The sequence below is a fragment of the Oreochromis niloticus genome, linkage group LG10 (genome assembly GCF_001858045.2).
Source record: "Oreochromis niloticus isolate F11D_XX linkage group LG10, O_niloticus_UMD_NMBU, whole genome shotgun sequence".
Lineage (NCBI taxonomy): Eukaryota > Metazoa > Chordata > Actinopteri > Cichliformes > Cichlidae > Oreochromis > Oreochromis niloticus.
The window spans coordinates 9,932,180-9,946,384 of NC_031975.2; the positions used below are offsets into that span (position 1 = coordinate 9,932,180).

At 38.4% G+C, this 14,205-nt stretch overlaps 1 protein-coding gene across 7 annotated transcripts in view; it reads right to left on the minus strand.

Annotated features, from left to right (window-relative positions):
- The window catches only part of bbx (BBX high mobility group box domain containing), a 38,319-nt gene that overhangs the window by 1,567 nt on the left and 22,547 nt on the right, over positions 1 to 14,205 (minus strand). For 6 of the 7 annotated variants that reach the window (XM_005453906.4, XM_025911023.1, XM_005453907.4 and 3 more), the window contains 6 exons: positions 11,233 to 12,070; positions 11,020 to 11,152; positions 7,588 to 7,739; positions 6,819 to 6,908; positions 6,284 to 6,478; positions 412 to 601 (listed from right to left, as the gene is read on the minus strand). In XM_005453906.4, the coding sequence (XP_005453963.1) occupies positions 412 to 601; positions 6,284 to 6,478; positions 6,819 to 6,908; positions 7,588 to 7,739; positions 11,020 to 11,152; positions 11,233 to 12,070 (1,598 nt within the window). The remainder of the gene's footprint in view (positions 1 to 411; positions 602 to 6,283; positions 6,479 to 6,818; positions 6,909 to 7,587; positions 7,740 to 11,019; positions 11,153 to 11,232; positions 12,071 to 14,205) is intronic. The other variant, XM_019354889.2, reaches the window with a different exon arrangement.

The following is a 14,205-nucleotide window of genomic DNA, read 5'->3' on the forward strand; positions in this document are numbered from 1 at the left end:
GGGTTGCAATGATTCCTACTATTCTAAGCCTGCATAAAGACTGTAAGGGCATTTTCACAGTATAGTTAGTTAAAGCGGATTGAGGTGACTGTTGTTGTGATTTGGTGTCCTATAAATAAAACTGAACTGAACTGAATAGTTCATATGAGATGTTTTGAATGATATCTAAATTTTAGACAGCTGCTTGTAAGGGTGCTAGCAGTGCTATCTAGTTTTTAAAATGGACAAAATTATACCATTGGAATACATGAGGAATACTTCTTTTTTTTTTTCCGAAAAAAAAGAAATCGCCTACCTTAATTAAAATGATGCAATAAATAAAACTAATCTCTGGTATATTACCATCCTTAAGTGTTAGCAAAAGAATAACAATCACAAGCCAAGTCCATGCATATGGTAACCGGTCTCTACCTGTGAATATTTTCCATGGCTGCAACCTCAGCGAGGGCAGCTAAGCTGAACAAAGCAGGCAGCTCTTGTGGTATGGTGCTTCTTTCTGCCTCCTCTCCTCTGTGACTGTAGCACCCTATTTCATTGCATAAATTCTGTTGTGGTAATGGCTTTTTATCCTGGTCCTGGTTCAGGTCCCTCGTTTTGTCTTCTGTAGTAACAAAGCACAAATGTACAATTCTCAGGAACACAACTGAATATTGAGACTCCAGTGAACTACAGGGAGTGCAGAATTATTAGGCAAGTTGTATTTTTGAGGAATAATTTTATTATTGAACAACAACCATGTTCTCAATGAACCCAAAAAACTCATTAATATCAAAGCTGAATGTTTTTGGAAGTAGTTTTTAGTTTGTTTTTAGTTTTAGCTATTTTAGGGGGATATCTGTGTGTGCAGGTGACTATTACTGTGCATAATTATTAGGCAACTTAACAAAAAACAAATATATACCCATTTCAATTATTTATTTTTACCAGTGAAACCAATATAACATCTCCACATTCACAAATATACATTTCTGACATTCAAAAACAAAACAAAAACAAATCAGCGACCAATATAGCCACCTTTCTTTGCAAGGACACTCAAAAGCCTGCCATCCATGGATTCTGTCAGTGTTTTGATCTGTTCACCATCAACATTGCGTGCAGCAGCAACCACAGCCTCCCAGACACTGTTCAGAGAGGTGTACTGTTTTCCCTCCTTGTAAATCTCACATTTGATGATGGACCACAGGTTCTCAATGGGGTTCAGATCAGGTGAACAAGGAGGCCATGTCATTAGTTTTTCTTCTTTTATACCCTTTCTTGCCAGCCACGCTGTGGAGTACTTGGACGCGTGTGATGGAGCATTGTCCTGCATGAAAATCATGTTTTTCTTGAAGGATGCAGACTTCTTCCTGTACCACTGCTTGAAGAAGGTGTCTTCCAGAAACTGGCAGTAGGACTGGGAGTTGAGCTTGACTCCATCCTCAACCCGAAAAGGCCCCACAAGCTCATCTTTGATGATACCAGCCCAAACCAGTACTCCACCTCCACCTTGCTGGCGTCTGAGTCGGACTGGAGCTCTCTGCCCTTTACCAATCCAGCCACGGGCCCATCCATCTGGCCCATCAAGACTCACTCTCATTTCATCAGTCCATAAAACCTTAGAAAAATCAGTCTTGAGATATTTCTTGGCCCAGTCTTGACGTTTCAGCTTGTGTGTCTTGTTCAGTGGTGGTCATCTTTCAGCCTTTCTTACCTTGGCCATGTCTCTGAGTATTGCACACCTTGTGCTTTTGGGCACTCCAGTGATGTTGCAGCTGTGAAATATGGCCAAACTGGTGGCAAGTGGCATCTTGGCAGCTGCACGCTTGACTTTTCTCAGTTCATGGGCAGTTATTTTGCGCCTTGGTTTTTCCACACGCTTCTTGCGACCCTGTTGACTATTTTGAATGAAACGCTTGATTGTTCGATGATCACGCTTCAGAAGCTTTGCAATTTTAAGACTGCTGCATCCCTCTGCAAGATATCTCACTATTTTTGACTTTTCTGAGCCTGTCAAGTCCTTCTTTTGACCCATTTTGCCAAAGGAAAGGAAGTTGCCTAATAATTATGCACACCTGATATAGGGTGTTGATGTCATTAGACCACACCCCTTCTCATTACAGAGATGCACATCACCTAATATGCTTAATTGGTAGTAGGCTTTCGAGCCTATACAGCTTGGAGTAAGACAACATGCATGAAGAGGATGATGTGGACAAAATACTCATTTGCCTAATAATTCTGCACTCCCTGTATTAATGACATATTGAACGTGTTTCTGCTCACATATTAAGTTTCCAAATAATTTTACCAAAAACCGTCATGACATGAGATGCCAGAGTGTACCATGCCACTAACAAGTAGAAATGGTTGGATCATATAAGTAAATATTAGCTGATTCTTGGGGTACGTAGAAATTAATTTGATCAAATGTGCTCTCACTCAGTTCTTTCACTATCTACAGCACATCACACATCACAGCAAAGGGTGTACTAAGAAGGAAGGAGCTATATTCAAACACTTATGTTTGGGGATGCTGTGACTCAGGTGGCAGAACGGGTCATCTACCGACTGGAAGTTCGGTGGATTGATTCCCAGCTCCTTATGTTCGTGTGTCAGACTATCCTTGAGCGAGAACCTCGAGTTCCCCCTGATGCATCCGTCAGAGTAAGAGTGCGTGAACGTTTTCGCTAATTCTTTTGTTTAAAGAATGCTTTAAGTAGAGTAGAAAATAATAAAATAGCCCTTTATTCTTATTGTACATGTACAACGAAATTATGGCCGATACAAAAAGTGAGATACAAACTGCTGGATACATTTTAGACACTCCCCTGCCATTCCCCTCTGACCTCTGGCACAAACAAGGCATTTTTGCCTAGACAAACTGCATATTTTATATTTGTCAGGGTATTTTATTGAAACTCTGGAAACCATTGTGCAGGAAAATCCCAGTAGATCTGTTTCTGAAATAGTCGAGCATTACTCAGACCAGCTTTCTTCCTCATTCTGATGTTAGGTTTGAACTTCAACCATCTCTGCATGCTTAAATTGCTGCCATTTGATTGGCAGTTCAAATTATTGCAGTATCGAGAAGTTGAGCAGGTTTATCTAATAAAGTGGTCAATTTAAGAATAAAACTATTGGTTTTCACAAAGTCTGTGGATTCAGTTTTTATCATGCCAGTTTGCATAAATGCAGTGGTCCCTCTTTACCATGAAACTAAACATATGACTAAATATTCTATTTCCACTGCATTTCAACTCTACCACAAAAAGACCTGCTAACCTCCTAAGTTACTTGTTCTTGAGTTATTGCGTTGACAAACTTGGGTGCTGACGCAGCCCGCTTGAGTCTCTACTCTGTCCACTACACATTGCGGACATAGTGGAATGCTCAAAGAAAACGTGCTTGTATGATTGTGTGTATGAAAGGGAGAATGAGACATATTGTATAAAACCCTTTGATTAGATCCAGCACATTTACAATTTACATCCTTTATTGACCTACAAAACTTTCAGCCAGATAAAGATCCAGTGGGGTCCTCTGGATGGTGAAATATAATTTTCAATATTATTACCTTTTTACTTCGTAATAGAAGTCTCATATCAACATCAACTAAAGGCTTGCTTAATTTAATTGTCTCAAGAGTTGAAAATAGGCATTGATACTTGATTTTGTATACTACATTTGAAATTTTTATTTTTAAATAGTCTTCATAGTATTTTTTTACATGGACAGTCTATGTGCTATCTGACATGTTTGGAGTTTGGAGAAATAATGTACATTTTTTTAAAGGGCACACTGTGGTGGTTAGCACTTTTGCCTCAAGGTCCTGGGTTTGACTCCACCTTTGTGAAGTGTGCATGTTCTCCCTGTGTTTTTGTGTGGGTTCTCTCTGGGTACTCCAGCTTACTACTACAGTCCAAAGACATGCAATGAAGTGGGGTTAGGTTAACTAGAGATTCTACATTGCCCCCAGTTTTGATTGTGAGTGCAAATGGTTGTCCGTCTCTCTGTGTTAGCCCAGCATCAGATTGGCAACCCTGGGCAGGCAATTCAGGGACACAACTTATTTCATAGATGTGCGCATTAAAAAAATGTATGAATACAAAAAATAACATTTGGTGCAAAATATAATAAGTAAGGCTATGCAACAGTAATGAAACATGTCGGTTTATTTGTATTTTTGCAATTTGTATTACTAATTAACTTGAACAAAAATGCTTGGGGACAGGGCATTTTAAGATGTCATTAGGAAACAAAATAAAACAAAAAACGACAGAAAATAGTGAGATTGTAAGAGTAAATAGTGTATAACAGTATATAATAGTGTAATAATCATGTGTAGCAGTTTTTCATTCAACACACATTCTACTCTGTCATAGGGACTGCACTACAAAAACACAGCTAAAAGTTTTATTCTCTAATTCTGTAATAGCAGGTAAAAGTGCAGTTATTGTCCTGGTAACATCATCCTACAACACCTAAATCTCCTAATGTATTAATAGATAACCTACCAATACATTAGGCATGCATTGTACAGCACAAGTTCATTTTATCTGGGTATACTCATAGATATTTATTTTTACTTTTAAACATCTGAACTTTACAAAGTACATCTCAGTCTTTTGTGCTGCTAACAAGCTATGTTGCCAACTTCCAGAACTATTGCGAGGCTCCATAATCTGCCATTGGTGCAAAGGGAAAAAAAATGGTTCACTGGAATGAATGGAAATTCAATGGCTCTGCAGTTCAGGTTACTGCATTAAAGCAAGTTACACCATGGCAGCAAAATAAGTGCTGCTTTAAATCATATTTGTGAACAATTTGACAAATTAACTATCAACAGTTACTTTCCTCTACCGACAGCTATCACTGAATTATTTTAATGCTGAAGAAACCTTTAAAATATTCAAAGACAAGTTCTGAAGCCTCTGAACTGCTGTTCCATTAATCTGATATACAACATCATATATCTTTTATATTAAAAAAAACCTCACAATAAGAAGCATGCATCATTCCTAAGAAAAAGGGAAAATAGTTTTGTAATTGATAGGGTAAAACCTAATGTTTAAAAATGTGAAAAATATAACGTGCTTATGTTGTTGCCAAGTGGCCCCTGTGTGAAACAGCAGTACACACTTTTGTCTGATCTGAACATCTGATCTGTGTATGATAAAACAGCTAAGGTAAAGCTGATCTAAGGAGCTTGTAAAGAAAGTGACTGAATTTCTTTAAGTTTGTTGAAGAACTGTCACCTCTCAAACGAGAGATTAACTTTAGTTTTGTCGGCTGTAAACCCATCACTCTGGTCTCCTGCCCTGGACTTGTGTGTTGTCACAGCTCAAATATTTCTTGTACAATTTTCTTTAATTGTTTTAATTTTTATATATTTTATACATATATATACACACATATACATATATATATATACATATACATATACATATATACATATACATATATATATATATATATATATATATATATATATATATATATATATACATACATACATACATACATACATACATACACACACACACACACACACACACACATATATATGTGTACGTGTACGTGCCGTCGGGTGAGAAAGTCGAGAAAGAGAATGCTGATTCTGAGGTGTCGGGTCCGCGCTCTATGTTTACGTCTTTGTGCAGAATCTGTTTACCTGCTCTTAATTGCTGTTTGGTGGTTGTTGAAATAGTTTTGAGAGCTTTAACCTGAGATTCTGGCGTTTCTGGCAAAATACATTTATATTTAAAAGTCGATTCAGGATTTAATTAATCGATATTGCTTTATTCAAGCTACTCACCTCCCTCTTCCACCTGCACTTTCAAACGTACACACAAAGGACTACGGGACAACTACAGGACCACGGCCAATCATAGAGGTCCCGCCCCTGACTATCTCTGATTGGGACACACGATAGGGGCATAATGTGTGTCAGTTGTTGACCACACGGAGACTTTCAGAGTTGCGGAGACTTTGGGAAATACATTGCTGCCATTTTCAATTTACAGTTTAATGCCAAGATACTGCATGTATACGAGGATTATCAGACAATGTAGGTACAGGCTGCTACCAGCTAATAAGCTTTTAGTTTCAGTTTCCTTAACATATCAGTCTGGGTGGACTGAGTATCTTACTAATTAACTAAATAAAAATATAATATCAGCATAAGACAAATTCTGGACTATCAAGTTGGACCTGCCACTTTCAAAATGACACATTTTTTTTCCATGTATATTGATACATTGAGCTAAACTTTAAAAAGAAAATGGAGATTGACATTACTCACCCTCACTTGGAGACACACTGCCATGTGCCGTGCGCACCAAGTGTGTGATCTTGGTCTTCCTTGCCTTTCGTTTCTGGCTACCAACTAGTATCTCCATGCTAGCGGTGCCCTGGACATCTGGGCACATTATGGGAACAGGAGCACATAATTTGACTTCCGAACCTATATCCAGTGTGGAATCAGTCTGTCCCACTGCTGTGGAGCACAATCACCACAATGGTTTCAGTCATTTGACCATTGCACAGACATAAAAAAAAAAACTGAAAATCACCGGCACAGACATTTGAGTCCTCTTAACAATGACTTAAAGATTACAATTTTATCATTCATTGTGACCAAACAAAAGCATACTGTTTACAAATAATTCTCTGCAGAGTATTTCATAGATATCCCCTGTGTCCTTTAGTTACAGTTCTGTTTAATAACTTAAAATCACAAAAACAGGTAACTTTTGAACATTTTCATCCCCTGTGTTTCAGTTATTTAACTATATATAACCGCTATATAAAGCGCAAAAATCAACAATCTATTTCACCTTTTTCCACTGCACCTGGTTTCTCCTTTTTGTGTTTGTGCAATCTCGTCCTAACAATCTTGTGGAATGTAGTCTTTTTCTGAGATGGCCCTGATATCGCAAAAAAAAAAACAGAAAAAACAAACAAACAAACAACAAAAAACAACAAAAAAAGAGATAGGTAAAGAAATGAAGATCATGGAAATTCAATGTTATGAAGTCCAAAGGTTTCTTTGGTTTGTTTCTCTTTTTTATAGATAATGAGAACTGGTCCTTAGTACCTGGACAGGACTGTATAAACAGGTATAGAGTGGATTATGGATGAAAAGTGAGGGTGTAGCGTTGGGTGACAAATTAATAAAAAAAAATCAACATCAAGCTTTAGTGCCTTCAACATCCATAGATGTCTAAAACATTGATCGAAAATATATTTATAGTTAGATGTTTTGATGCCAGCAGTGGAAATTGCTGTCTAACAACTGGGCCAAATCTTCAGTTAGGGTACGGTCCAATGACTGTGAAGGCCATAGAATACGATTCAAATAATCCTCATCTAATCACCCAGTGAACTGTTGTGAACTGTTATGCCCTATGCACTGGGGTATCGTGATCCTCAAGAACCACATCCAGTAACCATTCAATCTTCAGTCAAAGGGAACACAAACCCCCCCCAAACAAAATCCACCAAATCTTCAGGGGCCGAGGGTTTGAGTGTTTCTTTAATTTGTCACTCATATGTATATCACAGCATTTATTCTAGTGTAGACTGGACCTCAAACTTTGTTCCTACCTTTTCCGGTCTTAGACTCATCTCTTTGGATGGTGGTGCTGTCGGACTTCTTTTTTTTTGCAACAGCAGTGCCCTTTTTATCAAATGTCATCGGGCTATACTGTGGCAGGCTGTTAAACTTCTTCTCAAACTCCTCCTCCAGTTTACCTAGGCTGACAAGTAAATTTCAGAGATTTACAAAGGGTAGCTTAACAAGCTTAAAAAAAAAAAAAGCCAAATGTCAGTGATCTTATAAATTCTTCATACACCAGCACAGAACAATAAACTGGACACAGGGAAAGAATGAGCATTAAAACTACTTGCACAACAAAATTTAGGTGCAATGAACTGCTGAGTGTGGTTTCCATTTTTGTGGTTCTTTATGGCCCTCGACATACTTAACTATTATATACAGTGGCTTGCAAAAGTATTCGGCCCCCTTGAACTTTTCCACATTTTGTCACATTACAGCCACAAACATGAATCAATTTTATTGGAATTCCACGTGAAAGACCAATACAAAGTGGTGTACACGTGAGAAGTGGAACGAAAATCATACATAATTCCAAACATTTTTTACAAATAAATAACTGAAAAGTGGGGTGTGCATAATTATTCAGCCCCCTGAGTCAATACTTTGTAGAACCACCTTTTGCTGCAATTACAGCTGCCAGTCTTTTAGGGTATGTCTCTACCAGCTTTGCACATCTACAGACTGAAATCCTTGCCCATTCTTCTTTGCAAAACAGCTCCAGCTCAGTCAGATTAGATGGACAGCTTTTGTGAACAGCAGTTTTCAGATCTTGCCACAGATTCTCGATTGGATTTAGATCTGGACTTTGACTGGGCCATTCTAACACATGGATATGTTTTGTTTTAAACCATTCCATTGTTGCCCTGGCTTTATGTTTAGGGTCGTTGTCCTGCTGGAAGGTGAACCTCCGCCCCAGTCTCAGGTCTTTTGCAGACTCCAAGAGGTTGTCTTCCAAGATTGCCCTGTATTTGGCTCCATCCATCTTCCCATCAACTCTGACCAGCTTCCCTGTCCCTGCTGAAGAGAAGCACCCCCAGAGCATGATGCTGCCACCACCATATTTGACAGTGGGGATGGTGTGTTCAGAGTGATGTGCAGTGTTAGTTTTCCGCCACACATAGCGTTTTGCATTTTGGCCAAAAAGTTCCATTTTGGTCTCATCTGACCAGAGCTCCTTCTTCCACATGTTTGCTCTGTCCCCCACATGGCTTGTGGCAAACTGCAAATGGGACTTCTTATGGTTTTCTGTTAACAACGGCTTTCTTCTTGCCACTCTTCCATAAAGGCCAACTTTGTGCAGTGCACGACTAATAGTTGTCCTATGGACAGATTCCCCCACCTGAGCTGTAGATCTCTACAGCTCGTCCAGAGTCACCATGGGCCTCTTGGCTGCATTTCTGATCAGCGCTCTCCTTGCTCGGCCTGTGAGTTTAGGTGGACGGCCTTGTCTTGGTAGGTTTACAGCTGTGCCATACTCCTTCCATTTCTGAATGATGGCTTGAACAGTGCTCCGTGGGATGTTCAAGGCTTTGTAGCCTAAGCCTGCTTTAAATTTCTCAATAACTTTATCCCTGACCTGTCTGGGGTGTTCTTTGGACTTCATGGTGTTGTTGCTCCCAATATTCTCTTAGACAACCTCTGAGGCAGTCACAGGGCAGTTGTGGAGCTGTTTTGCAAAGAAGAATGGGCAAGGATTTTAGTCTGTAGATGTGCAAAGCTGGTAGAGACATACCCTAAAAGACTGGCAGCTGCAATTACAGCAAAAGGTGGTTCTACAAAGTATTGACTCAGGGGGCTGAATAATTACGCAGACCCCACTTTTCAGTTATTTATTTGTAAAAAATGTTTGGAATCATGTATGATTTTCGTTCCACTTCTCACGTGTACACCACTTTGTATTGGTCTTTCACGTGGAATTCCAATAAAATTGATTCATGTTTGTGGCTGTAATGTGACAAAATGTGGGAAAGTTCAAGGGGGCCGAATACTTTTGCAAGCCACTGTATATATACAATAATAATGAGTCTTGAGTTGAATGTTTTTAATAGGCAAAAAAATACTTAAGTTAATAAGTAAATGTTAAAATTTTGTCTTTTTTTCTTTTTTTTGCTGATCCGAAAATTGATACGATCCGTGACTTAAAACCGTGATCCGATCTGAACCGTGAGATTTTTGATCCGTTGCACCACTAATTAACACACACGATTAAAACTTAATCAAGGGTTCAAGTTGTCTGTTCAGAAAGCATCATGCCATGAACAAAAAAATAGGTCAGCTGCTCACAAGAGCAAGACATGGATATCCAAAGTTATCACAGTGTTAAGAAACGGAGTAAAAAATATCAAAGAATTTCAAAGAGAGCCACACAGTACAGAACAAGCCTGGCAGAGGTAGGAAGTGAAAGAGTTCAATGACTCTGGAAAGAAAACCAGTAAAGAGATGTGTCTAAAAACCCCAGAACAACAGCCATGTTGGGAATTCCATGGACTCAGATTGTGGTCATAAATATTTCGTACCCATAAATCAGACTGTGTAATATCTGAAAATTTTATGTTTGTGCATTCATAGATGAGAATTTGTATGCATGTTAAAAAAAAAAAAAAAAAAAAAAAGATTTGTGTTTGTGAAAACACAAGTTGCAATTTTTTTTTTTTGTTAAGGTCTGTTTACAGATACAAAGCAAAAAAACTATGTGTGTGTAAAACTCTGCTCTCGAGTTCCCTCGCTTGTGTGTGAGTTTCAACTTGGAAGTATGAATTTTGACCTGATTTTTCTTCCTTTCAGGTCATTGGTTATGTCATGTCAATCACAAATTTAACAATCCAGTCAGAGAACAAATGGGTTTGGCTGGCTTTGTTCTGGAGTTATTGCATTCACAAACTTTGGTGTCCACATCGCCCACCTGCCCATCCGGCGGGGTAACAACAATACCCCAATCAGCCTTTCAAGCTGAGGGGTAAAAAGTGCATTTTTAATGCATGTAATGCAAGTGCAAAAAACAAAAACAAACTAAGAAATCAGAAAATAATACTTTATCAGACTGTAGGTAACATACCAGCTTACACATTCAAGATAAACAGCTCCTCAAAGTAGTACTTATTGTCAGTAAAAATGAAAAGAAAATATGACGTAGCTGGACAATGAAATAGTAATAGAAAGCCATTGCAAAAGAAATATGCAAAATGTAAAAACACACTTTCTTCTTAAGACTCTTCATGATACCCATGAATAATTATTTCAAACTTGGACTCAACTGACCTCTCTTTTTACCTGGGACCAATATTACAAATATATCTATATATAATTATATTTTCAAGTTACTACAGGCCACAAGAGTGAGAATAATACTTGGATTGAAAATGGAAGGATTAGTTACTTGCTCCTATTCCTCAGAATGACTGTAAGAAAAGACAACTCACCCCTGAGAAGACTCATCTTTGGACTTGGACTTCTTGAACTTCCTGGGATAATTAGGTCCTATCTGTGAAACTGTCCAGCTGTCATCACTCCAGTTAGCATCATGATCAGACGTACGGAAAATACCTCTTTTACCTGCAGATATTTGCATAACACGAATTAAATTGTGCCCCTTACACGTATCAGTCACATTGTTCTTGAATCAAAATAGATACCTCGGTCAATATTGGCTCTCAGTGAAGTCAGCATTCCCTCAGAGACCAGAGTTTTATATAAGGCGCCTTTACAGGTTCGCTCTGATTTCCTGGACCCACGATTTTCAGTGTTAGACTCACAAGTTGCATCGCTTGACCTTTCCTTTCCTTTGTCGTGCTCTTCAAGATTAACAAGTGAATGATTGCAAGAGGACTTATGGGGTTCTATTGTCTGTCCTTGGGAATCAGTGCTTTCCATGTTTGCTGCTTCTGTCCTGGAGCTAATATCAGACAACTTTTCTTTCATTTCCACCTCAGGGGAGCTGTGCTGTCCACTCTGCCCACTGCTGTCATCCATCTCCTCTTCCTCTTTGACAAAGCTCTTGATTTTCGGCTTACTCTTCTTTTTGGGCAACCCACCACTAAGACAATTGTCATCTTTCTTCTTGGACTTTTCCTCTGTGTCCAAACAGGCCCCTTTAGCCACTGACTCGATTGTACTGAATACACTGTCCAGGCTTTCTGAAGGGTTAGCCTTCTTTATAACTTTCTTTGATGAACACCGGCTCTCATCATTATCATTTGACTTGGCCAAGTCTCTTTTCTTACCCTTTTTTTTGACAAGTGCATTTTGGCTGCTGAACTGTGGGAGAATGGCATTAGTGGAGGTAGACGTGAGAGAGTAGAGCGAAGGTAAGAGCGCTGCTTTGTGAGAAGAGGCAGAGGAGAGGTCAGTGTCTGCTCTCTCCTCCTTGACCTCTGGCTTGATAGCAGTTTGTTGGAGAGGGTCTGTGGAGGAGCTGTCCTCTGGCTGAGATGCAACTGTGTCCATTTTTCCAGCTTCAGATGCTAAACACATCTATTTGGAACAGAAAAGCTTAAATCAAAGACAAAGACTGGCAACAGTTCACTCAAATACCACCAATAGCAGTTTTTCCCTCCCAAATATTATCATTTCCTCATGCCTATCGACGTAGTCTAACATTTAATATCTTTAAATGACAGACTACATCGACCCTTAAAATGACAGTACCGTGTCTTTGCCTGGTTTATGACAGTAACAAAATTCCCCATCAGTGATGTAGTCATTTTTTTTTTTACTGCATGCTATCATGCATTTTAAATGTATTAAGGTCTTCTATAATTGTCATGGAATCATAATGCCCAACCCGTCTTTAAAACAACTATTTGTGTATACAGGCCAGTGGTGCTTTTGCAAGTTCTTCATTTCGTATTTAATGGTGACTGGATCAAATTCTGTTGCGGATACAAATTTTGGTGACCATTATGTTATGTACTGGCAAAGCACATTTAAAGGAACACATGTAACAAATGCAAACTGAGGACATAACATTGCATTTGCAGATGGATGATGAATATGAAAATCAAAAGAACTAGCATTTACAATACAGCTGGTTGGAAGGTTGGTGGTTCAATCCCTGGCTGCCCCAGGGTGAATGTGTTTGAATGCTAGACAGAAAGCACTTAGGCAAAGAAAAAATTGTGTCTGTCTGAATGTGACATGTTGTATAAAGTGCTTTCAAGTAAACTAGAAAAGCATCATATAAAAAAAACAGATAGATAGATATTAATTAATTAATTTAATTAATTAATTAATTAATTAATGCCGTATGTATGGAAATGATTGACGCGCCCATTAATGCTGTATGTATGGCAATGATTGACGCTCCCATTAAGGAGGTGAGACGGTATAAAGAGGTATATGTATATATGCCATAATCATTATAGTAATAGGAGAAAGGCTAAAAGAAGATAAATGTTTGTCGGTGTAGTTTTGTTTTTATGTTTGTAGCAAATATAAACTGAAAGTTGTTCAAGTTGAGCCAAAAGGCAGACAGTGACAGTCTGCAGTTATTGCACATTAATGTTCCTTAACATAAAAGATTAAAAATATTATTGAACTGTAAATGTTTCCATATAAAAAACTCAAATCTAAGTTTAACTGTAAATAACTAATTATTATATGTTAGAAAAACAGTCTTCTTCTTTGTATTTCCCAAACTATTTTGCTCTTCTTCTTTTAGTGGTTGTTCAGATATAGTGCATTGCGAAACATCTTGAGGATTTCTGCCATCAAGTCAGGTCAGTTTTGAATGTTACTAAAAGGAAATGGAGCTTCTACATAATAATATCACTTTAACAGTATACATCCTCATAGTGGTATTCAGTCAGTATCATATCAGTCTGATTTTTGATTTCAAAATAAAAACCCTCAAATAATTTTTCTTCTTAATTCAGCATTCAGTCACAAAAACTACCCCATACCGAAATGGAAATAATAGTAGATTTACCAAGATTTACCAAGATTCAGGCCCCCTCCCCAGCATGTTTATGGGGTGGATGTAGAGGTAGTAACAAAATATTAGGTTTATACCTAGATAACAACTTAGACTGGTCCCTGAACACAGACAACCTATAGAAAAAGGGGAAAGTCGCCTCTTTTTGTTAAGAAAACTAAGATCTCTAGACATCTGCATTAAAATGCTGATGGTAACAGTACGGATGCCTTGTTGTCTTCTGTGTCCATTTCATGGACGAGGTATTCATTGCCAAACATGCATAAATTCAACAACCTGTGCAGGTAGAACTCAACAGCCATGTGCATGTGCTGCTACAGTTTCACGCTCTCGTGGTTTGCTCTTTGAGCTGGGAGAGAAATACTGCTTGCTCAAATCAACAGACTTTTGACTGCTTGGAGGCAAAGCGCAAAAAAAGCGAGGCTCCTAATGTGATTGATCACTTTGATGGACAGTTCAGGTTACTGCATTAAATCGAGTTGGCAGCAACAAAGGCATTCTTTTGAACCATTATGCATTTATAATTCGGGAAATAAGTTTTGACAAATGAATTATCACCATTTATTGTTTGTTGTGTAGCAGTGGAAATACTAACAACTGTCACTGGATTGCTAAAGTGCTAAAGAAATCAATCAAAGACAAGTTCTGAAAGCTCTAGACCTCAGTCGCATACCTT